Source organism: Hyalella azteca, unplaced genomic scaffold (assembly GCF_000764305.2).
Source record: "Hyalella azteca isolate HAZT.00-mixed unplaced genomic scaffold, Hazt_2.0.2 contig5976, whole genome shotgun sequence".
NCBI lineage: Eukaryota > Metazoa > Arthropoda > Malacostraca > Amphipoda > Hyalellidae > Hyalella > Hyalella azteca.
The window spans coordinates 2,927-29,297 of NW_025936149.1; the positions used below are offsets into that span (position 1 = coordinate 2,927).

At 38.7% G+C, this 26,371-nt stretch overlaps 2 protein-coding genes across 2 annotated transcripts in view; both read right to left on the bottom strand.

Annotated features, from left to right (window-relative positions):
• Positions 1–379: 379 nt before the first annotated feature.
• On the bottom strand, positions 380–2,520 carry LOC108681825 (vasopressin V1a receptor-like; the record flags this gene model as incomplete). Its single annotated transcript, XM_047880705.1, has 2 exons — positions 1,404–2,520; positions 380–1,089 (listed from the first exon to the last, which is right to left on the bottom strand). Coding segments are annotated over exons 1-2 (1,827 nt in total), but the record flags the coding sequence as incomplete, so codon positions are not given.
• Positions 2,521–6,356: 3,836 nt separating this feature from the next.
• LOC108681826 overlaps positions 6,357–26,371 on the bottom strand; it is a 25,769-nt gene continuing 5,754 nt past the window's right edge. Inside the window, exons 2-8 of the mRNA XM_018170898.1 lie at positions 14,319–14,752; positions 11,653–11,795; positions 10,995–11,223; positions 10,489–10,585; positions 9,545–9,717; positions 8,250–8,390; positions 6,357–7,839 (exon numbers count right to left, since the gene is read on the bottom strand). Coding sequence (XP_018026387.1) covers positions 7,364–7,839; positions 8,250–8,390; positions 9,545–9,717; positions 10,489–10,585; positions 10,995–11,223; positions 11,653–11,795; positions 14,319–14,742 — 1,683 coding nt within the window. The 5' untranslated portion in view covers positions 14,743–14,752 and the 3' untranslated portion in view covers positions 6,357–7,363. The remainder of the gene's footprint in view (positions 7,840–8,249; positions 8,391–9,544; positions 9,718–10,488; positions 10,586–10,994; positions 11,224–11,652; positions 11,796–14,318; positions 14,753–26,371) is intronic.

The window sequence follows — 26,371 nt, forward strand, 5'->3', positions numbered from 1 at the left end:
CTTTGAAAAACCATTTATTCAATTTCTGTCTACCAGCAATTTCACAAATTCTCCGAGAAATATGCACATACTTACATATTTATTTATATTACGCGTCTAAGTGATTGAAATTCCCCGGTACAGGAAGCTTCCGTTCGATGTTGAAAAACGAGTTGTTGTAGCTTCGTATTGTCAAGAAGCGAATTGTTGAAGACGTTAAGAACTTGAGTACGTACGTACATTTCAGAGTCGTGCAATCTTTTTAATTTATTAGGAACTACTGGATGACTTCCTTTTATTCTGGAGAATTAACAGGAAGTTCTCGCCGCCCAGCGATCAGTATTAAAAGTTAACTTGAATTAGAACTTCCAGGAATTTCTGAAGATCGCCCGCGACAGACGTTCTGCAATTCCTGGATCTCAGTGGCGACCGCGACGGAGTTGCAGCATCTGGGAGATGTTCCACCCGCTGGGAGACCGGGCACGTTAGGGATGGTATGTAACTCCTGGATCTCAGTGGCGACCGCGACGGAGTTGCAGCATCTGGGAGATGTTCCACCCGCTGGGAGACCGAGCACGTTAGGGATGGTATGTAACTCCTGGATCTCAGTGGCGACCGCGACGGAGTTGCAGCAGCTGGGAGATGTTCCACCCGCTGGGAGACCGAGCACGTTAGGGATGGTATGTAACTCCTGGATCTCAGTGGCGACCGCGACGAAGTTGCAGCAGCTGGGAGATGTTCCGCCCGCTGGGAGACCGAGCACGTTAGGGATGGTATGTAACTCCTGGATCTCAGTGGCGACGGCGACGAAGTTGCAGCAGCTGGGAGATGTTCCACCCGCTGGGAGACCGAGCACGTTAGGGATGGTATGCAACTCCTGGATCTCAGTGGCGACGGCGACGCAGTTGCAGCAGCTGGGAGATGTTCCACCCGCTGGGAGAGCTGGCAGGCTCGACTGGGCGCTCTTGACAGACTGTCGTCGTCGCCGTGGTCGCCGGCGACACGTCAAGTGGCTGAAGAAACTGCAACGCTCGTGAAGCGCCAAGTAAATCCAGGGGTTGGCTACGCTGTTCAGAGACGCCAGCAGCATCAGGATCGTGAAAGCTGGACCTGTGTGCAGGTGAATTGAGAATTGCAGGTTTTTCTTCAAATTTACGGGTATTTACTGAAGCTGTAATGGAAATTAAATAATATTTAGGATATTAATTGAAAACTAAACGCTACTATGAGATAACATTATTCGACAATTTTTAGAAAACTAATTCATTTCTAGACAAAGCAGTAGGACGATATTTGAAATCCCCTGAGCTCACATAATTATTAAATAAATATTCAAAATAAGAATTTAACCTATATTTTGAACCAGTTCCTGAAACCAGAACGAAATACAAATCGTTTGGACCTATTAAAACTAATTTTCTCACCGGTAAAAAACGGTGATTTGCTCGCGTTTGGATCCCACACGCTCCACATGAGGCTGGTGATGAAGGGTGCTGAGCAGACGATGAAGAAGAAGATCACGATCATGGTGAGTTTGATTGTCTTTATTTTAGCTCTGCTGATGGGGCTCATGACTGTCTTCGCTCCGGGTGTCTTCTGGAATCTGTACCTACATCCGTGCTCTATCACCGTGTTCCTTGCCTTGTTAGTGGCCGAAGAATAAGATAAAATTCGTACTGCATTCCCATAATTAACGTCGTTGACAGTTGAAGACGAACCGTGCGTTGTGTCGTCTAGAGTTCTGCCGTATTTTCGAGATGTGGTTTCGTTGTTGGGTGACTCTTGCCCAGCCTGTGAATGAGACCGTGACACGTAGCTCGACTGGTTAGGTACTTGAAAATTGTACCTCAAAAGCGCGCAGCAAATGCAGCCTGAAAAAAATATAAGTAAAACTAACGGGATGAAGAAAACGGCAATTGCGTACCACGTGACGTAAGCTGTGACTCCCCATCCCGGAATGAAGTCAGCCCAGCAATCGTAAATACCATTTTTTTCTCTGAAACTAAAATTGAATAACTGCGGTATGCTGAAAAGCAGAGATATGGCCGTAGCACAGGATATCAGTCGTATGGAATGTCCAGGTGTCCACCTGCAATTGGAAAGTGGTTGGCAGATGACTTGGTAGCGGTCGATCGCCGTGACCACCAAGATGTAGGAGTTCATGTAAGGTCCAACCAATTGGCCGAACTTGACGCTTCTACACAAGAAGTCTCCTCCTCGGAACCTAAAAGTTATGTCCCACATCAGCTGAGGGAATACGTTAAACGCTGCCGTCACAAGATCTGATATGCACAACGCAGATATAAAATAGTTCATCCTTCGAAACTTTTTCCTCTTCTGGAAGAGAATGTAGACGACGATGGTGTTCCCCAGCACCGTCACGACGAAGATCGAAGCCAAAGTCAGGATCTCGAAAGCAGCGAGCGCCTCGTCTCTTGCACCTGTGGTGACGTTCTCGCGCTCGGGAAGTGATTGGTGGTCATATATCATGCCATCAGAATTATTTGGGGAAGATAAATTCGATGGCGTTGTTCCATCCATTACAATGTTTATATATCAACTTTTTTACTGCAAATGCATTTTATCAACACTTTAGGATATACAATTCAATTTCTAAATGAAAGAATGATCACTGCACCTTGTATGCGTTCGAAAAGCGGAGTCAAATTCATTTCTAATCCAATTAAAGTTGTCAAGTTTCGAGATGATGATTTAAGTAATTTTTCCCTCCATATCTGTACTAATTAACTTATTACGTGAATATTATATTAAGGCATGTTCAGAATCTGGAAATATTTTCTTGCATCGTAGTTTTTATTTATTTGGCTGATCTGGGTGCGATTTAGAACAGTTTATAATCCTTTCTTGACATCTTGACGTTATAATCATCTCTTGACGTGATGAAGTTTATAATCATATCTTTACGTCTTGACGTTTATAATAATTTCTTGACGTCTTGACGCTTATCACTCTCACTCACTCTCTGACTTCAATCTGGAAGCAATCATTGTCATGTGAGAAAAGCAATCGTTGTCGTGTGAGATGAGTAACCATTAACGTGTAAGGATTGCAATCACTGCCACGTGAGGTGACCAATCATTACATGAAGACCAATCATTACCCTGAAGACCAATCATCACCATGTAAGAAGAACAATCATCCTCAAAACAATGCTCAGCTTCAACACCCAAATTGGATCTGTAGCTACGCGTACAAGAAGCGAGCGCAAATGTTTATAGTTGATTTAGGTTTTGCTCAATTAATTAATAATTGGATGGCTGGAATATATTTATTTTTGAATACAGTTCCAGAAAAGTTTTATTTTATTTTCTTTTACGTGTGATAGGAAAACTTTCTGAAAACTCCATTCTTTTCAGACTGCCCACAAGGACAGACAATCTAGCTACGAAAACAACGAAATTTCATAGACTAGTCAAAATTAGTGCCTACTTTTAATATATAAATTATTGAGTCACCATATGTAAAAATTATTTAAAGTTTTAGCTCCAAACTAAAAGACTAAACAAAATATTCGAGCAAGTTGTTGAATCATTTATATACAACTATTATTTAGCACTTAATTCTTGTTAATGCTGCTAATTATAGTTAGAGTACATCAGAATATTCTGAACTACAAATGCTGACAATCTTGATAGATCACCTTACTAAATTGCTCCACTAGATTTTGTTAATTGCTCCACTTAATGTTATCAAGACTTATTTTAATTTAAAATAAATAATTTTGGGAGTCTTTTTTTTTATTGCCCTGAATTTAAATTGGTTTTAAAAAAAGATTGCGGAGAGAAATTGTCTTATATTAATACACAAATTAATATCTCGATGCCGATCCTTTTCTATATTTTCTAAAGAATAGAGATAAGAGAATACTCAAAATGTTCTTATTGCGAAATATTTGGTTTAAATGGAATAGTAACTTTGCTGATGATGCACAAATTATATCCCAAATCGTGCGCCGCTTAATCCACGATTTGCCGCGCCAAATCGTGCTCTTCCAGATCCCGGATTTTATGTCACTGGATATTGTGATGCTCCCGAATCCCAGATCGTGTGCCACTTAATCACAGATCGAGTGCCACTGTATCCCGGATCGAGTGCCACCAGATCCGTGTCAGTCGAGCGCGTGCCAGGTCCCGGGGCCGCGAAGGCACATCTTATCCATACCACGACCAGGGCCATACTGACGCGCCGGGGCAAACATAGACGTAAAAAATACGTTAATTTTGTACTATTGAATTGAATTACATTATAGCAAGAATTCAATTACAGCGAATTCGATTCATTTTTTTCAATGCAGACAAAGTAATGCTTCCTGTAACTCTTTAAATTCTAAAATGTAGCATGGTATATAATTTTCCCGTGTCTTGAGCTCGTACTGCTTGACAAGCAGTTGAAACAATGAAGATAGGACTAGAAATCATACTCAATAATCCTAGATATAATTTAACTAGACATCATAAAGTTTTGATAACAATTATGCTAAATTCACGTAAACAATGCATAAAGTACCTAACGATTTCTCAGAGGTTTCTCACTTATTGAATAATTTTACACTAACCATGAATGATCGTATTATTTGACTCAACTCAAAACAAATATTCACTGATAAAAATAATTAAATCATATTTTCTAACGAGTGACACACTTTCTGAACATCACACTGGTACGTCCTTATGCGTATTAACCCTTTATCTGGTAAGTTTTCAAATTTGATCACTTGAAATCTATTTCCAAAATAACCCGGTTTGTCCCCTGGTTTGAGGTTACGTTATAATACCTCAATTTATCTGCCCATCCATCAATACATAGCTTCATCCCCTGCCATGCATAGGAATTAATAAATGAGCATTTAAATGAATATTTAGATTCGGACAATGAAATTGACGCTCTTTCCGCGTATTTCACACATTCGAAAGAAGCAAAATTAATTTAATTAATCTAAATTAGCTTGAGAAAATTAAATTAAGGTAACTATCAAGCTGCAATTTGATTCAATTTTATCAAGCTACTTTAATGTTAAAAATTTCTATTTCTTTTAGCGTAGTGACCGCTTTTTCATAAAATTCTCATCTACGATTTATTTCAATAACATGCAAAATTTTGTAAAATCTATATCGATAAATTTATCCTAGTATAATTGTCTACTTTCCTGTGGGGCCTCCAAAATTTGAAATTTTCTGCATGTTTCAATGCTGGCCTGCGAAAGAGGTAAACTTGGTTGCTGCCGTTATTTGGGTAAACCGTTACTTGCCGTTATAAAGAGGTAAACTTGGTAGCGCCATTATTTGGAAATCCTCCCACACAATTCTCTGAGTGTACGGGGAATCCACATTTATAACTCAGTGCACATTCCTGCCCTGTCCACGGCCAACACGAGTGCAGTGATGAGTGACGAACTCGAGTGAACATCAATACTTTAATTAAAACCTACTTGTTTTAGAGGCACGTCTTGCTCTCATCAATGTAATTGGTTGACTGAGCATCAACAATTATATTCAATAGTTCAGCCTGCCACTCCTCCAGCTTTTCAACTGTGAAGCTACTTCAATGCTTCACAGTTGTTAATGCAGGGTAGCTAATTCAGTGTTAATAATCACAGTTGTTAATACAGTGAAGCTAATTCAGTGTTAATAATCACAGTTGTTAATGCAGTGTAGCTAATTCAGTGTTAATAATCACAGTTGTTAATACAGTGAGCGTCCAAGTTATTGTCATTCATTTTCTTACTTATGCGATTTGTTGTCCATTAGTATAGCTTTCTCCTTGCGCATCCGATGTGTTAATAGTTCTCTATTTGCGTCATATTGTCAATTGATTGTTATTCTCTTTTGTCGCGTCTGATTGTTAACTATTTTTTTCACTAGTGCGGCGTATTTGTCATTTACCTTTTGTTGTTTATCTTAAGACATAACAAATTTAGCTTTATCATTTGCATTCAAATTTAGTCCAACCTAAAGCGTAGCTCAATAGTTGATAGGAAACCATCTTACAGTTTCCGGTCATTCGTAGGCGTGGCTAGGGACCAAACATACTATTTTGACACGACTAGTCATCCAAATGTCTCAGGCTAGTTCGTCACGAACATTTTTGCAATTTTAATATCCTATTTGAAAAAAGTCTTCCATAAAATTTTGCGTGGAGCCTCTATTGGAATCCTTTATTCCCTTTATAATCCTCACTGATAATCTGGGGGATGTTGGGGCGAGAAGACTGTTGCCCCCCCCCTTTTAAGGTGACTCTCACTTGAATAACGATATTATAATCAAAATAGTAAAATCATAAAAAATCAAATCATAATGATGGTCATAATGTCCATTTAAACAAATAAATCTCCAGCTCATGTAAAGGATAAAGATAAATGAAGTTTGTGAAAAGTATTATAGTATATTTATTAAACTTGACATGGAAAAAATAGAGTATTAAAGCATGGCGAATTACATGTGTGACACAAATAGTTCAGCAAACACATAAATAACTCCAATCAAAAAGTTTACGTGGAAAATTCGTTTCCGAACTGTTTTCCAGATACAAAACAAAGAAGTAAAAATAATTCCAAAACAACATTTGGTAATAGAACAATTATATAAGCAGTTTAATAATTATTGAATTATTGAATAACATATAGGCAGGAAATATCTATTAATATAAGTTTCGGTACAGTGTTTAGATCAAGAATTCCTAAATTAAAATTATAACGATGGAAATGTAAGGCGAATGATATTAACTAATATTAAATAATATTAGGAATGCCAAATACTAGAATTCTATGAAGATCTTTATTACTGTCTAAAGACGTAGGTACCTCATTAGAAAATTGAAAAACTAATTCAATTGATTTAGATTTTAACGTAAAATAACGGATCATATCCCTTGCCATGCCTCTCCCACATTCCTGCCTAAAATAGTCGCCTGGTATAAAAGCTTCATGATAAACCAAGACAATTTTTTTTAATTCAAGCGCTCTAGTTGAAGTTACGTTGATAATTAATTGATTGCGGTCACAATTTCCATACCAAGAGTTTAAAAAAAACATTTCTCTTGTTAATTTAGGCCTGAAACCAGAAATTGCAATCATTGTTATCAAGAAATAACGAATATCGTAACGTTACGTAAGCTTCCAGTTCCACATTTTTTTTTACATTTCGAAATAAATTTCCCATGAACGGATAACATGTGCTTTCAACTGCAAGGCGGTAATTAAAATAATATATTATAAAAAGGAACTATTTTTTCTTTGATGTTTGAAAGGAAAAAGTCTTATCTCAATTATATCAAACAGCTATTTCGTATAAAGAATAAAATTGCAAATAACTATTAGTAATCCTCCTTACAGAGAAATAAAACTTTTTCAAAGTAAATATGATATTCATACGAGAATCGGGGCCTCATCTTCTCCATGATTCTCATCGAATTTCTCCCACTGCAGTTCTGCGCAGGATTGCAATTCAGCGTCAACCTTTTCCGAGTTTTTCAACATGGCGTCAACGCTGGGCGAGACCACGCCAGACGCGCAGATCTTACCCATCAACGAGTTGAATCCTAACGATTCATCACCCTCCGAGATCGTAGAGTTCAACAGTGAAGATTGTGGGTCAGAAGAGTGTGCGTTCGGTCTGCAGTTTACAGCTGTTAAGTCTGTAGAGGTGTGCTGCATGCTTGGGTTTACGGCTGTAAAGTCTGCAGAGGTTAGTTGGTCCAGACGAAACTCGTCGTCTTCTAGGGGTGAGTTTTGCATGCCACTTGAAGGAGGCGCTGCCGATGTCCCCGAATTTTCTGAAGAATTTTCGGCGCTTGAAGCTCGCTCTATGTTCTCCAAGTCCTCAGTCGTTGGAGATAATGTCTCTGAAAACGAATAATTCATAATAGATAACGTTGGTAGAGAGAATTAAACTCCATCTACATTCAATGAGTGTAAAATTGCATGCATAACTCCGTGATTCAATCGCTTGGCATGAAAACCTGCGTTCAATATTGTTTTAACACTCAAAATGTTACCGACATTGTTCAATGAGTCAAACACAAGTTATATATTGAATTGTGACGGATAGTAAAATTGGAAAGAAGTTTCATTTATCTATTTTAATGCATAAAATTTATTTATTTTAATGCATCGAATTCGTGTTAATATGAGCTAAAAGCATGAAATGTTGAACATAATTCCTCGATTTGAAATCAATTTTAAATTCAATTTAAAGCTTGTTTTAGTAATTAAACCAGTTGATGTTACACAAAACAGTTGTTCTTGCACGCACCGATATCAGGGCCGGCGTTTTTCTTCCAGGCCGTGAAGCCCGCGTGCTTCCCGAAGTGCCAGAAGGCGCAGCTCAGTCCCACCACCGCCCCCACCACCATAACCAGCATCAGCACCAGCTGTGTCCACATCCTTGGACCAGCTGGCCGCACAAGAACTAAATTATTCTCAATCAATGCCGAAATAAATATTGAAAGCATGAAGGGTTTACCCATAGTCTTTTCTTGGGGCCTGTTAATGGTTTATTTAACACACAGTTTTCTATAATATATCGAACAAGATGCATGACACGGGAACACTGCCTGTGTCGCCATCTTGTTGCTTGCCAAGGTTAACTATTTAACTATGTACGTAAATTAATCACGCTATTTCAACGAAACTGATGCGTCAGGAGGGGGTACATCAGTTTAGACTTTAGGGGATGCATAAAGAAGGGATGCGTAAAGAGGGGAAAGAGAGGATACGTCAGTTTAGGGGATGAGTAAAGAGGTGACACGTCATGAGGGGATACGTGAAGCGGGGATACGTCACTAAAGGATACGTAAAGAGGAAATACGCAAAGATGTGATACGTAACGAGGAAATACGCAAAGATGTGATGCGTAACGAGGAAATACGCAAAGATGTGATACGTAACGAGGAAATACGCAAATATGTGATGCGTAAAGAGGAAATGCGCAAAGATGCGATACGTAAAGAGGAAATACGCAAAGATGTGATACGTAAAGAGGAAATACGCAAAGATGTTATACGTAAAGAGGAAATACGCAAATTAGATGTGATACGTAAAGAGGAAATACGCAAAGATGTGATACGTAAAGAGGAAATACGCGAATATGTGATACGTAAAGAGGAAATACGCAAATATGTGACACGTAAAGAGAGTACACGTTGAGAAGAGATACATGTTTTCAGCGTTTCAATTTCTACTACTGGTGCAATTGAAAAAATTAATAAACTGTTTTGTTATTAAAAAATAATGATTCTGAAACAAAATGAAATAAAATCAGAACAATTATATTGATATATTACCGTCGAAACCCATCAAAAACCATCTATAATATATGTAATTCATGTACTTGATCCGCGATGATTCCTTGCGTCAGGTCGATGTGTCGCAAAAAAGAGTGAAGTGAACCGTCCTTAATGTATTTAAGATAACGCACTTCCCTAAACACAGTCCAAAATGCTCATTACACTCATAAAAATATATGAGTTATCTTGCGCAAATGGTGATACATTTACTGTTATTTGATTATATAAGAAATAATTTCTCTCATGACACGATGGAACTCACTCTCTGGTGCCGCGTCCTGTTCAAGTTTGAGTGCCTTGCCAGACCTCCTCGCCCCCAGTCGGCGGTTGACGAGGTTGTCGCTCGAGTCGAACAGCTCGGACGGGTCCACCTCGTTTACGGATTGGTCAACCGGAACCACCTTAGACGCTTCCGGGTCTTCCGGTAAACTCACGCTGAAAACATCCAATTTTAGATTACTATATTTTAATTAAAAATGTAAACAGAATACATGTTTTAATAAAGATTGGTCAACCGGAACCACCTTAGACGCTTCCGGGTCTTCCGGCAAACTCACGCTGAAAGCATCCGAATTTTACAGTACGATATTTTACTAAAAATTGTAAACAGAATACATGTTTTAATAAAGATTGGTCAACTGTAATCACCCTAGACGCTACCGGGTCTTCCGGCAAACTCACGCTGCAATTAAAAGAATTTTGCATGAAAATAATTCAGCTAAAACTTTTGATAATAATGATTTTTTCAATACGCTGATGATACTAGTTTTATAAGATTTGCGAATAATAAAGACTGCTATCTCATACTCCCGCTAAAGTTCATTAAGATTGCTTGGGCATTACTGCAGCATATTGCTGGTAAATGCACGCATAATAACTAGGAAGCGGAAGAGGTGGACAAATGGTTTGAAATTCAGATTGAATAATTTCTATTGAAAGAACAATCGAACAGCTCGTACATGAATAGTTCTAGATTAATGAATATATAAAACATAATATATCGTAATTTATACAATAATAGATATTATTTTTATATATTATATTTATAATATAATGTAAACTATGCTTATAAAACTATAATATAATCACTAGGAAACTTATTTCTAACAGTTATATCCAGGGCAACCTAGGGGANCAACTAGCCTAACTTAACTGCACCGCGCACAACTAGCCTAACTTAACTGCACCGCGTACAACTAGCCTAACTTAACAGCGCCGCCACGCACCTTGCCGCCGAAATGAGGTCCAGTCTCAACTTGGATCTGCGTGGAGTTGGTGAGGCAGCTGAGCGCGCGAGCTGAAACTGTCCATGAAATACTTTCAGTTTTGAGTAGACATGATAACCATTAATATTGGCATATATTAAATTTAAATCATAAAGAGGCCATCATTAGAAAACGTTCAAAAACTTAACGAATATTCTAAGGAAATCAAAAAATCCGGCATAATCGCGGCCAGTTCTCGGCTGAAAAATTATACGCCGACAGATTACTAGCATGAAGTTTACCGTTAAATTCATTCAATGGAATTAGTTTAATAAATATATTTCACAGTGAATCAATCTCCTTTCCATTCTCCGGTAAATCATTATTATTCTCTAATCATAACTCTACATCAAATCATCAGTATTCTCTAATTAAGATAGTTCTCCGAAACCTATTCAATATTCCATAATTAATATAACTCTACGGCAGCTCTCCACCAGTTCTCACATCCTTTTGTCTGAACGAAGACTTGAGCTCGGTGGCCCTCGTCAGGTATGGCACGCCCTTTAGGTGACGGTACTCTCTGTCCACCAACTTCAGGGTTCTGGTCGTGCTGGTCGACAGGTGTCACCTCGATGGTGTAGTTCGTTGCCATGCGCAGGTGTGATATTTTGCTCGAGTATTGCACTGATCCGTCACTAAGTGGCGTCTGTGTCACTTCGTTCGGGTTTAGCATCTGGAATGTTGTAGAAAACATTACTATAAAAAATAATATAACAGCAATATAATTTGTATCAGATGAATATTATAGAAAATTCTATAAAACTTATACATAAATATAATACAATAAACAAAATAATATTTACGCACGTATAATAAGTTAAAGAAATAACAAACACGTTGACAAATCTATAAATAATGTACAAATAACCATAACCATTTTTAGGCTGTGCAAATGTGTGTTCTTTATACCTCTGAATGATAAATTTCCACAAAAAATTCCTGCAATAATGACAGTGGGCAAAGATTAATCAAAACATCTTTGATAAAAATAAAATTTGAGATTGTGTGCGTAAATCATTTTTTTCATTCGAAGTTGTACGCGAATGTCCCAACTTTATTTGTCAACCAAAGCCGTAAGACTCAGAGACTTCAATGTTCTTACAATATTCCGGCAGCGATGAGGTCCCCAAGCTTGGTCCTCGCAGTGGGTGATCTTGAAGAGACTGGGGCCCCGCCCCCGGCGCGGGTACCTCCACTGCAGCTGCACGCCGTTAAAGTCTGACGCGGCTGACAGCTCCGCCACGTCTGCAACGAGCCGATGTCTCGAATTGTTATGGGAAATGTCCGTGGAATAATTACGTATTATTTCTTAACTTATTTCTTTACAAGCTACGAGAATTGTTTAATAGGTACGAATAACGAAATTACAAGCAAACGGCGTATTAAATTCTTAATTTAGTTATTTATAAGTTAAGATGATTTACTAACATTATAAATCGTACGATTGCGTGGTATAATTACGTATTATTTCTTAACTTATACGTTTACTATAGCTACGAGAATTGTTTATTCTATATTATGATGATACAATTCCATGCGAACGGCGTATTAAATTCTTAAGTTAGTTATTTATAAGTTAAGATGATTTAATGAAATTATAAATCGTACGATTCCGTGGTATAATTACGTATTATTTCTCAACTTATTTGTTTAATAGTTACGAGAATTGTTTAATTTATATTATGAATAATACAATTCCATGCGAACGGCGTATTAAATTCTTAAATTAGTTGTTTATACGCTAAGATGATTTTATAACATTATAAATCGTACGATTCCGTGGTATAATTACGTATTATTTATCGAATTATTTGTTTACAGGCTACGAGAATTATTTAATGGATATTATGATTGACATAATTCGAAGCAAACGGCGTATTAAATTACTTGTTTATATGTTAAGATTATTTTATAACATTATACATAGTATGATTCAAGGTAAGGCTCGTACAAAATATTTAATATATTTGGTAATATATTAAGATGATAAATTTAAGGCTCATTATAAATGAGTATAGACCCTATTCAAAGCGGGCTTCGAGCTTATGGCTTAATTTATTTGTTAATAAACGAAGAGAATTGTTAAGTGTTAACACTGGTATCAATGACTGAATTAAAAGCAGTCTGTGTACCAGATATCTAATTTTCTTGTTAATTAATTCTAGAATTTCTCAAGTTACATTATGGATGGTGCGATTTTACGCAGATTTGAAGAATTCAAGACTAATAATTATTTATTTAAGAAGAAGAAAATTATTTAAAAGATATTATTAATAGTTAAATTCAAGGTGTCATAGTTTTAAGTAGGTCATATATTTATTGACATAATGAAAAAATTAAAGAAAAACACTATAAATGGCAGAACTTAAGGCAGTTTGCAGGATTGTATTCATTAATTGGTCAACCTAGTTATGACAGGGACAGTAAATAATAATGTTTTTAAATATTATTTCTAATATTCTAAAAATTATTTCTATTATTTCAAATATCTCTTATACAAATTGAACACGCAAAATTAAATTCAAATTTATATTGCACATTTTGCGCGATGCCTTTTGTTCTCTTCATGACAGCTAATTGTGCGAAAATATCTTTCAAAAATACGAGCCATCCAGAATTTGATCCATTTTGTACACAACGAACAAAAATCCGTTTTATTTTGAAAAAATGTAAGGTTTCTGCTGCGTTGTTCGTTGGTAATCGCTATTATCCACAGAATTTAATTAGTTCAGGCTAACATAAGCGAAAAACTTCAAATGCCATATAATGGTTAGAATTTTAGAACATTTCAAATGAACCAATGTTGCTACTGAGTGAGCGCCACTGATTGTTCGAAAAACCTTTACAAATGCCACAAAATATGTTAATTAAAATGTCCAGCTACGGTTTTTAATTTGGTGCTATAGCAATAAAAGTCTACTTTTTTATGTGAAACACGAGCTTTTTGATTTGTTAATTTTAGAGCCAGCCGCCTGGACCTCTGCCTCCCACGGCCTCTGGACTTTCCAGACGTTGGATGAAAGCTGAGTAAAAGACTTGACGCTGCCAGCTCAACGCCTTTCAGAAATGTTGCAATGAATCTTTGTAGGCCAAACTCACCGTGGAAACTGTCAGTTCATGAACAACAATAAAGAAGTTCTCACGATGCGTACGTCTTCCATTTGAAGGTGCATGCGATTCAAATAACAAATTTGTTACGGACGAGACAATGAAGTTTTCTCATAACCTTTTTACTATAGCAGTAATTATAAAATTCTGCTTCTTGTCACAGAAAGTAAATTATTAATTTGGTGCTCCAGTGTTTGATTTATAAAGTGTTTATCAAGGCAAAACATAAAAAACTTTTTTATCATTTCACAGGAGGTGCCTTTTAGCACCGAGGTACTTCGATTATGTCTTATTAAAAATCGGTATTCAATCTTCGATATACGTCCTCATCGGTAATCCTTGGCTCAGGATTATGAACATACATTATAATGATGGTTAACCATCATTAAAAACTTGATTAACTCATAACTTGATTAAGTTCATCGACATCATCAGCACCAATTTTTATCGAACACACTCATCCAGCCGGTTTGCTTTAGAACCAGGTCATGCATCCATGACGATAGTTAATATAAGTTTACATATTATAATTAATTCAATGATGATTTTATTTAATAATTAAACCATTAATGGCCATAATGACAGTAGTTCCAGTTTAAATCAATATAGCTATGCTCTTTATTTAATAAGTAAACTGCGAACAATAATAAAGCACGTTACCTGCATCCTCCTGCGCTGACGACAATCCCAATGACATCATCAGCGCCATCAGCAGAGCCACCGACAGGAAGGCCAACCCTTCTGTCTTCGTCCTCCGGAAAATTTTGGGCTTTGTCCTCTGACAAAATTTTGTCATGGTTTCCTGACAAACTTTGCTCGACATCGTGGAGCACTGCGCCCGCTGCTCGTGCGTGACTCCCTCGAGCAACTCCATATCGCATGAATTTATCGTCATTTTCTTAGGGCATCCCCTGGCCGATTTTATCCGGGAGCTTGTAAAGCACGGAGACTCCTGTAGCCTGCAGATATTTTTGTCCGGATAAGATGGGTGTAGTTTTCGCAACCCAGTGCGGTTATGAGCGAGCAACGTCGACGACCGAGACAGTCTTGTGAATGATATAAATGGAGTTTCCACAGATTTCATAGCACGTGACCTGCAACAAAAGAAAAATAGTTTTAGAATTACATTTTTTATGCATGAGAATAACAATTAGAAACGAAGAGATGGTAAATGGACAGCATTATATAAACTATAACATGTGTGAGCTACATCAAGTCTAATATCTACCAACCTTGCAGATTCGTTGTAAAGTTAATTAATTCTGCATGGTTTGTAGGGGTGAATGTTGATTCCTTGCACGCGAGTGAAATTCTGGGCATGAATGAAGTATGAAATTACAATGAATGAAGCGGGAACGACGAGCGTTAAAAGGTGAGTTAGGAATAAGTGAAGAATGAAGAGCTGAATACTGAGTGAGTGAAGTGACGCAAATGAATGATGTGGGAATGCGTGACAAGGTATAGAATTTCTCACTGGTAACACGTTGCTGTGCTCTGATTGTTTTATAGCAGACCTGATGCACCGTAATCAGCTGCAGCATTTGAGGAGCTGGTGATGCATGCATGTGATCACAATCTGGCAGCGATGCATATTAACATCATCGTGAATATAAGCGGTACATGCTCATCGTACAGCCTGTACACGCAGAGCATACGGCCTGCACACGCGCAGTGCATACAGCCAGTATACGCAGTGCGTGCAATGGTGTCCCTGTAATGCAGTCATTAATCACACATTATTTACCAATGGGCACAACTGCCCATAACCGTGACCAAGCACCTGCAATTAGGACCTGCCACGACGCCACGCATGCATGACCAGTAACGCTGTAACGCTGTAACGCTAACCTGCAACTGCAATTAATGAACGCGCGACAAAATTTCGTTCCGCGCGACCACAATCACGCACAGCAGTCGCTGAGTCACTTATCCTTCGTGCCTGGAGTTCTCCAGGCACGTTCTTATCCAACCTGGACTTGGACCTGAACTCCAACCTGGAGTTGGATAAGACAGTTCTCCAGGTCTTATCCAATGTGCCCACTGAAATGCTTCCGTCATGTCAATATCAGGGCGTGCAATGGCGGCAGCTCTACAGTAACCACGTAACATTGCATGTTCATTGCATCAAACAAAATCATCACATTATTGAAATTAGCGCACACAAAAATTAATCATTGATAATTCGCCTAATTTTGGGTGTTTACATTGCATCTAAATGCACTTGAGTCTAATAGTTTGCGTTAACAGGCCCTTGCATGGTTACGTGAGCGATTGTTCATTATATTCGCTGACATCGGCGAATATAATGAACAGAACAATATAAACATATATATATATATGTTGCGAATATATAAGAACAATATAAACAGAATAAAGTTTCCATTCAAACTCGAAACCACATTCTTGCTCGAGTACGCAAGCAATCAAAGTTTCGGAGTGGAATCGACATTTTTAATTTATCAGCAGTCGTCGCAATAGAGAGATGCTAAAAGGTGCTCTTGCTCAAACGGATCTTTCCTGGTCCATCTTACAATGAGCGCTTTGCTCCGTTGCTGATCTTTCCTGATCTCAGTGCGCTTTAGTTTTGCGTTTTCCTGCTCTATCTCCCAATGTGAGCTTGATTTGGAGGGATCTTTCCTGCTAGATCTTAGATTCGTCATCGTCATCAGACGGATCATTCCTCGATCTTTCATTCAATACCTGCTAAAACCGTACAGTTCTTTCCTTGCTAGACATCTCTGAGCGTGCTCTTTTTCCGACATGATGAACAATTATCTTTCGTGCTCTTCCTATGACGGATCTTTCTTTATTCGCTCTCTCCCTGCAAATAATCCAAGGGAACAGCACGTGTGAGCAGACATGAGAGGGAGCAGCAAAAATATATAAATGGAAAATAATGATTATGATGTTTAATTTAATCATAAATTTGTTTCATGACATCCAAGGCACTAGATGACTTGGATGAATAAAGTTTTGAAATAAAATAACGGGGACGGCAGAGCTTTCGCCAGGATACTAAATTCTGGACATTTTAATTTGTTCCGAGATCATTAATTTGTATACAAGTCAAGTTCGATTTCAACATTTTTAGATGTTAGTAAAGAATATCCAATATGCAGCGAATTGCACTTTCTACTCAAACCAATTAGCGATATTATGAAACTCAAATGCATAAAACGTTATAAAAAACTTCGAGAATAAAAACTTAAGAATTTTAGATATACTTCCAACAGATTGATGCTTCTGCCCTTCACAAAAGACAGACATCAATTATCTTGCTTAAAAAACTCAATTAATAAACGTGTTAGAGTAAATTGCATTCATCTTACATCATAAAATCTATTGCAAAATCTATTCCCCTACACGCCATCACAGCAATAACGCTGAGCGTGTAGATCAATTATTCACTACACGCCATCACAGCAATAACGCTGAGCGTGTAGATCAGTTATTCACTACACGCCATCACAGCAATAACGCTGAGCGTGTAAATCAATTATTCACTACGCACCACCACAACAATAACGCTGAGCGTGTAGATCAATTATTCACTACACGCCATCACAGCAATAACGCTGAGCGTGTAGCGTGTAGCAGCAATAACACAGAGCGTGTAGCGTGTAGCAGCAATAACACAGAGCGTGTAGCGTGTAGCAGCAATAACACAGAGCGTGTAGCAGCAATAACGCCTGTCTCTTATACACATCTAGATGTGTATAAGAGACAGCAATAACGCTGAGCATGTAGCGTGTAGCAGCAATAACGCTGAGCGTGTAGCGTGTAGCAGCAATAACGCTGAGCGTGTAGCGTGTAGCAGCAATAACGCTGAGCGCGTAGCAGCAATAACAGAGCGTGTAGCGTGTAGCAGCAATAACGCTGAGCGCGTAGCAGCAATAACAGAGCGTGTAGCGTGTAGCAGCAATAACGCTGAGCGTGTAGCAGCAATAACAGAGCGTGTAGCGTGTAGCAGCAATAACGCTGAGCGCGTAGCAGCAATAACAGAGCGTGTAGCGTATAGCAGCAATAACGCTGAGCGTGTAGCGTGTAGCAGCTTTAACCCAGATCCTGACCGCAGCCGTAAGCTCAAACTTTCACGAGGCTGGAGCGTTCACGGCAGCTGCAGGATGCGGTGAAACTTTTGCTTGCAGGTCGTCAGATGAACATGGGAGATGATGTCTAACTCATGACCCATTAACTACTGATTATAAGCACCTTTAGGCAGGATGATCTTCTTTAATATGACCCATTAACTACTGATTATGAGCACCTTTAGGCAGGATGATCTTCTTAAATATGACCCATTAACTACTGATTATGAGCACCTTTAGGCAGGATGATCTTCTTTAATATGACCCATTAACTACTGATTATAAGCACCTTTAGGCAGGATGATCTTCTTTAATATGCGATGAGAAACTTAATCAGTATCTGCGTTAGAAACTTAATAATGCCTATACACGACGCATTAGCGTGAGGCTGAGAAGTTTTTGTTCATTTATTTGCGCAGGAAATAACCGGGACCTTTGCAGATAATTCACGTCGTGTCATCAATCGACATATGAATGTTATTATTTACACAGTGTTAAATATAATAATAGATAAAAATTTCAAAACGATGTAATTAGTAACACGGTACATAAATATGAAAATAGTCACAGACATTATAGAATATAGACCTTAAGAAATACGTACCCAGAATTTCTTTAAGGACACCGACAAAAAGGCCATGCTGAAAGCACCACCCTCGAAGACGACAAAGCACTGAACACAACCGAATAATATGTATTGTTTAAAAATGCGCCATCGCAAAATCACTTTCATTTCCAGCATATAGCCAGGCAATATGCCAGAGTAATCCACAGAATAATTTGATAAAACGTTCAATGAAGTAGAAATCGATATTGTCAAAAGATAGAGTAATGATCCATCGCTGTTAGTTTCCTGGTGGCATCTCACTCCTTATGTCGCCCGTACCTCTCTGCGCAGTCAAGGATCGAGTAACTAACTCGATGTTTCTTTAAACTCAATTTATCCGAGCGGGTACCAATAAAATATTTCTCTGTCACCACCGATATATATACACCTTATATTTCGAGCATTGATTTATCGCTGAGCGAATCTCTCTAGTTAGCCGATGGACTAAATCTGAATAAAATAAAATGTATACAAAGTCGGATCAGTTCTTTGTCTCGAAGTATGTCAGCCGGCAACATACGCAAAACATTTTGCTTTCTTCCGTCCATCGCGCGAAGGAGGTCGAGACTAGAAGCGTCTCACCGCCTCATCTCACCGCCTCGTCTCACCGCCTCGTCTCACCGCCTCGTCTCACCGCCTCGTCTCACCGCCTCGTCTCACCGCCTCGTCTCACCGCCTCGTCTCACCGCCTCGTCTCACCGCCNCTAGGGTAGCTCACACTTTCCGAGCACATATTTTTATGAGCACACTATTCTACTCGCTCGCCGTTTGCTGCCGTGCATGCGCAGTATCAATGCACCTCCAACTCAAGTTTCATTTTCAACGCTCAGATCATCGTTAAGTTCAGTTAATAATTAATAAAAGTTCAGTAACTCGCAATAAAATTTCCAATACACCGATAACATTTTCTGCTTTACTCAAATTTATCAGATACGGAAGTGGAGACTCTGTAACATCAAACACATGATCATCATTCACGTCTAATTAAATTTCATTTTCATCAAGAGATTTCTCTGATGCCGGCAGTAAGAAATCCTCAGCCTCCGATTGCTCCTGTAAAAAGTAAAGCGCAAGCAGATGTCAGCCTGTGCGTTCACTCACAAAAATTATAGGTTCAAGTTGTTCTAATAATCTCATTTATATAGAAAAATTCTAGGTCAAATAATGACAGTTTTTTAATTATGATAAAATAAATGGGCGTACGTGGAACTGATCCGCCAGGCCAAACTGGGTCAGAATGACACACATAAGGACAAAACGTGCCTAGATATTTAGACAAAGTGTCGCTCATTTCTCTTGGTGTTGGACCAAAACAAGTCAGACCGTTACGATGCGCTCCCGCAGCCGACGCCTTAAGTGCCGCCGTGTTGGAGTTATTGCAACTGAAGGATTTATATCCACAAAACATATCGATAACGAGAGGAACTGGTCTCATTAGCTGTTTAAAAATAATTTTTAGCACTTAAATCTCTTTGGCTACATGACAACATGCGTGGCAACATTCATGGCAACATGCATGGTAACATGCATTGCAAGATGCATGGCAACATGCATAGCAACATGCATTTCAACAAGATGGCAACATGCACATCAGCATAAATAGCAACATGCGTGAATATGACTCAAGTCATGTCAAATTTTTAATTACGTTCAATGCATGCTAAACATTATTCTATTCCAAACACAGGAGCGAGTTTAGAACTTGAAACTAAAAGATTACTTACATTTTGCAGCTATTTTAGTGAATAAAACAATCATGCGGAAAACTTGTATAGCTTCATGCAGATTTCTAGCGGTCAAGCTTCTAATTTAAACGGCCTCACACGGCCTAAGCGCGATATTTGCCTTCTTGAACTCGACGTCAATATTATCAAAACGACTAAAAATAGCCTAAGTAACTCATGATACTCAATAACAAGCTGTTATTTAAACACGAGCGCATAACAGTACATCAATACTGTATTGTTTGTATAGTTACTGTATATACTCACGCACGCACGCTCAGTCACGCATACGATGCGCATGAGTCGTCACGTGCAGCCGTTGATCGACATGAGCGGCGTTCCCGATAATGTCTCGCATGACTGCAAATATCGGGATTATTTCAAAGTAATTGTCGTTGGTTCATGCGTGCCAATGGCTGTTCAATGATCAGTCATTATTCAGCATTACTATATCTTAATTACTTATAATTTTAGTCTGCTTATATCGCAAGTTCACAAGGAATGTAAAAGCAAAGAAAACACCAAGCAAATTCACCATATCGATATTGAAAACGTTTCGTAGTCCAGCTCCATCATCAGTTCGAAAAACTAAAAATGAATAAAATCATATTATTATATAAAAATTCTAAGACAGACATTTTATGTCTTGTTTAGGTTTTATGTCTGTCTTAAAATTTTGATATAATAATATGATTTTATTCATTTTTAGTTTTTAGAACTGATGATGGAGCTGGACTCCGAATAAGTAATTGTCGTTGGTTCATGCGTGCCAATGGCTGGTCAATGATCAGCCTTTATTCAGCATTATTATATCTTAATTACTTATATTTTCAGTTTGCTTATATCGCAAGTTCGCAAGGAATTTAAAAACAAAGAAAACACCAATCAAATTCACCTTATCGATATTGAAAACGTTTCGGAATCCATCTCCATCATCAGTTCGAAAAACTAAAAATGAATAAAATCATATTATTATATCAAAATTCTAAGACAGACATGTTAGGTCTTGTTTAGGTTTGATGTCTGTCTTAGAATTTTGATATAATAATATGATTTTATTCATTTTTAGTTTTTAGAACTGATGATGGAGCTGGACTCCGAATCGTTTTCAATATCGATAAGGTGAATTTGCTTGGTATTTTCTTTACTTTTAAATTCCTTATATCTTAATTCAGCTAGAATGCTATGTCCGTATAATACCTATTTCAGCCTGCTTAGTCTGCAGTTTGGTTTAACGGTACTCTGCTTGCACAGAGGCCGACATGGTTAGTTGGATTGTGAAATTTGAGCGACATTGACGGCAGCCTTGCTGAACTGATACATTATTCATTTTATGGATAGATTTCCAAAGAGTTGAAATACATGAATATTGATGCTATAGGATTGCACTAAAAACCCAGACAGCATGATTTTTACGACTGCCAAAAAATTCCATGTGGACTTAATTATATTAGACTTGATAGACTTTCTCATGTTCTATAACAGTGATATAAATCAGCTAAGGGTTGTGAAATAGAACGGATAAACATATCGCTCTGATTGGCCTAAACTAGTTAGTGTTAATGACCCAATTACCTAACAGAACAATCGTTTTTATATATTTCGATTAATGAATCTACGATAAAAATTATCTTTTTACGGTCAGATTGATATTTAATCTTACTTTCTGAAGACTACATTAGTTAGGCATCAAATTTTCAATCAAGTTCCGTTTCTCCACTTAAAGGATTGAATGAGTCGTACTGTCAAAATAGAGAAGCACTTTCTCCACGTACGAGACACCTTCGAATTGTCTTACCAAACTCGATTAAAGATGACAAACAAAAGACCAGAAAGTGCAAAAAAGTATTTGCACAAAGATCCCCTTATTTTTCTGAGTGATAAGTTGGTGAATTCGACGAATGCCTTTGAGCACAAAGCGTCCACTGGGCGTATGCAGCGAACTGCGTACGCTGAGGGCGGAGCGCGCGTATAGAGACAGCCTTTCCGCTGCTGTAATGAACTGCTGCTCAAACCTTGCAGCAAACTGCTGCTCAAGCCTTGCTGCAAACTGCTGCTTAAGCCTTGCTGCAAACTGCTGCTTAAGCCTTGCTGCAAACTGCTGCTTAAGCCTTGCTGCAAACTGCTGCTCAAGCCTTGTAGCAAACTGCTGCTAAACCTTGCTGCAAACTGCTGCTTAAACCTTGTTGCAAACTGCTGCTCAAGCCTTGTAGCAAAATGCTGATCAAGCCTTGCAGCATACTGCTGCTCAAACCTTGCAGCAAACTGCTGCTGCTCAAACCTTGTAGCAAACTGCTACTAAACCTTGCTGCAAAATGCTGCTCAAGCCTTGTAGCAAACTGCTGCTCAAAACTAGCAGCAAACTGCTGCTCAAACCTTGCAACAAAGTGCTGCCCAAACCAACAAATTTTTTTGCATTACTTCTGAAGCGCAGTTTGCTTCACAATGCGAGCAGCAGTTTGCTGCAAGGTTTGAGCAGCATTTCGCCGAACGGTGTGAGCAGGATTTAACTGATGTAGTGCCAATTACTGTAACTAACTGCGTTCCTCATCAACTGAAGCGGTTACTGCCAACAATAACAGCGAAGTAGAAGTAGTTGGTAACATTCTTTATTGACAGACAAATCAAGACCAGCGGATATAGAGCAATTGCGTGGGCAATAGGAAATACGTGCAACAATCACATGACCAATTGTCTTCCGTGTTGAATGTACCGTTGAATCTCACTTCTTTAACGGCGTCTTAATCCGCGCTCTGGCTTCCAAATCCGTGATTTTCTTATCAAAATTGTTTCCTTTAAACGCTAGCAATCTGGACCACTCTAACGAGCTCGTTATTTCGACGTCGTTTCCTATTTCTATTAGGTGGGACGTACATAACTTATGAAGACTTGATAAGATAGGCATTTATAGACATAACAATAATAGCTGTGAACAAATCTGTGGTGAACAATAATGGTTAAAAGCCAACATGAGGAGAGTATATATACCTTGTACAATTAAATGAGTCATATTGCTCAAATTGTGACACATTCAAACAAAAAGCACCAGCAGAGACCGTGCTCAGCACTGATGCATCTTTTTGGCGGTATAAACTGTGTCCAGAAAAAGTGCATCGATATTTCGACAAAGTTTCGCTTATTTCCCTGAGTGAATCGGTAATTATTTCTGCTCACTGAACAATGAATGAATGAATCTGCTCAGTTCATGCAGCTCTGTTTATTCAGGTTTTCGGACACTTGAAACCATCACATTTAGTCCAGTAGAAGCTGATAGCTACGCATGCTGTGTTGGATATTAAAATTAGATTTTATTTACACTGGCAGAGGAGCACAATTTAATTATTTTGGCTCCTCAGTTGAACAAAATTTAATTTTAAGAGACGGCCATTAAAGAGCACGAGCATCGCACTCATAAGAATAGAGCAACGAACATTTAATTCATTTTTAGGCACACTCTCTGAAAAAATTCTACTTCTAAATTAATCGATACATAAAGCGCGTAACTAAGAGAGTTGCACAAAATGGGTGGGCAATTTAGAACTATAAATAAGCGCGAACCATACCGTAAATATAATGTAATTTACACACAGCATTAATTAAGAAACATGGGCATTTATAATTACAGAAAACATCTTAATTAAGACCGCAAGTGATGCATGGAGAGCCACCCAAACAAGATATATGCAAGCATGGCAAGGATAAAAATTTTTCTTTCAAGAGCCCTGACATATTGTAATTATTTTTATAGTTTTATTGGAATTGGGATTATCTTAATGTTAGATCATTCGCAGCCATAGCTTTTCTACCAACCATAACATTTCAAAAAGGGTTTATATGGTCACTCAGAACTTGAATGGTTTATAGCACGAACAGAGATTGGACGTATAACTAATAGGTTTTAAATAAATATAAACGTTTAATGTTTTTATACTTATAATGCGTCTTGGCCGTGAACCACGCGTAAATATCTCGTACGTACGTCTTTCGTTTTCACGACACACCCAAGACCTGTCTCTNTCAGTCTACAGTACGCTGAGTGGTGTATAAGAGCTACTCATTTGCCATTGAGAGAGATTGTGAATAGGCATATTACTGAATGAGCTATTCAGGCATAAATTACTAAATTACTCGTGTATGAATTACACACTAAGTAACTCATGCACGAATTACGGGATTAGTTACTCATGCATAAATTACAGAACGTGCAGATGTCAAGTAGATATATTTTCGTACTTAATATTTTACCAGAGTAATCATTTCTTCGATGCCACTATTTATTTCATGTATTATTTACATTTCTACGCTAATATCTTATACTTCACAGAACCCTGAACCTGTGGCTACTGTAGCTCTCGATATCAGACCGACAAGAACGAATAGCATTGGTTGCATTTAACTTAACCGTATGCAAATTCGACTATGCACCTTTTTACAGAAAATGTTGCTAACTCTTGCATCAGCAGCTCTGATCAAGTGTAGAAAAATGGTTTTCAACAACCCTGATGACACACGGCGTCAACATGGTTAGTTGAAACGAGCTCTCTGTCAAGTCAACATGGTTAGTTGAAACGAGCTCTCTGTCAACAGTCACATTGGGTATTATTACTGCAGCAAAGATAAATATCATGTGTAAGAAACAATGTGAATCTTTCTGGGAACGAAAAAAAAACGATTACAGAGCGTCTCATTATACTGAGTGAACATTTCATGGCTTCTAATTCATCCACCACTTTAAGGGAAACAGATTTAAAAAATATGCGTGAACTTCGCAAACTGCTGACAATGACCTTTTCTAGGGTTAAGGTGTTAGTTAATCCTTCGTCATACATTTCCTGATGTAATTCCAGCAAAAAATTCACGATTATTAATTCGGACACACAGAAATTCAGTTCAAGTGTTGACAAACTTCAGCACAATAAAACCGAGAAAGCTTAGTCCAGTGTTGCCCGAGACTGAGCCTTCATTATAAGGGAGGGAATGGCATGTCTGACTCTAATGTCTCATTGTGTGATTTCAAGACTTTGATGGCTCATTGTATGAACACAAGAATGCGAATACAAGAGTATGAATGCATGAGAGCAATAATGAACACAGATTCGACCACTCTCAAGGCTATTTTTCTATTTATGGGATTTGTCATAGCTGTCGTCATACGGTACATTTTTTAGACGGTACAACTGTTATCATACGGCACTGCATCACAAGCATTGGGACAACAACACTGAAGAGCCAGTAACACTCATCATTAAAGAAAATAAGTTAAGCTTGAGTTGGCAACATGAGTTCTTTACTCAAAAGTATGCGTGATGGAGGCTCTCAGTTATGGTCATAACATATTCATCACTTGCCATCATAGTTGCGCTGGAAATATAAAAAAACGCGTTTCAAGTGAAATTATGTATTACCAGAGGCAGCCTTGTTGGTTGCTTAGCCACACGACTGCCGGCACCGTCAAATAGCCACACGACTGCCGGCACCGTCAGGACGGCGGCCAGCAGCTAGCCACAGTCAGGGCCGGAAGTTCCGCCACGTAAGGCCATCAAATGCAGCGGCGGCGCCCCCGCCACATCCTGCGCTCAGAAGCTGGTAATTAGCGCCGTGCGTGGACGCGGCGGCACCTTGTGTGAACGCTGAAATTCCTCATATGAACTTTGAAGAAGCTATTGCCAGGAGACTAAATTTAAATGAATATGAGTATTTAAATGTCAAAAGGGTTTATAATGGTAAATGATACGCTGCAAGAAATGGTAAATGATAAACTGCAAGAAAACATAGGCTAAAGAATCACCATTCAAATAGAATACAGGAAACTGACACGCTGTAAACATGCAAGAAAATTACAAGCAAATTAGAAATTCGACAGAATTAAATGCCGAACAGACGCATGAAGAACAGACGCATGCCAAACAGACGCATGCCGAACAGGCGCACACCGAACAGACGCACACCGAACAGGCGCACATCAAACAGACGCACACCGAACAGGCGCACACCGAACAGGCGCACACCGAACAGACGCACACCGAACAGGCGCACACCGAACAGACACACATCAAACAGACGCACACCGAACAGGCGCACACCGAACAGACGCACACCGAACAGGCGCACACCGAACAGACGCACACCGAACAGGCGCACACCGAACAGACGCACACCGAACAGGCGCACACCGAACAGACGCACACCGAACAGGCGCACACCGAACAGACGCACACCGAACAGGCGCACACCGAACAGACGCACACCGAACAGACGCACATCAAACAGGCGCACACCGAACAGACGCACACC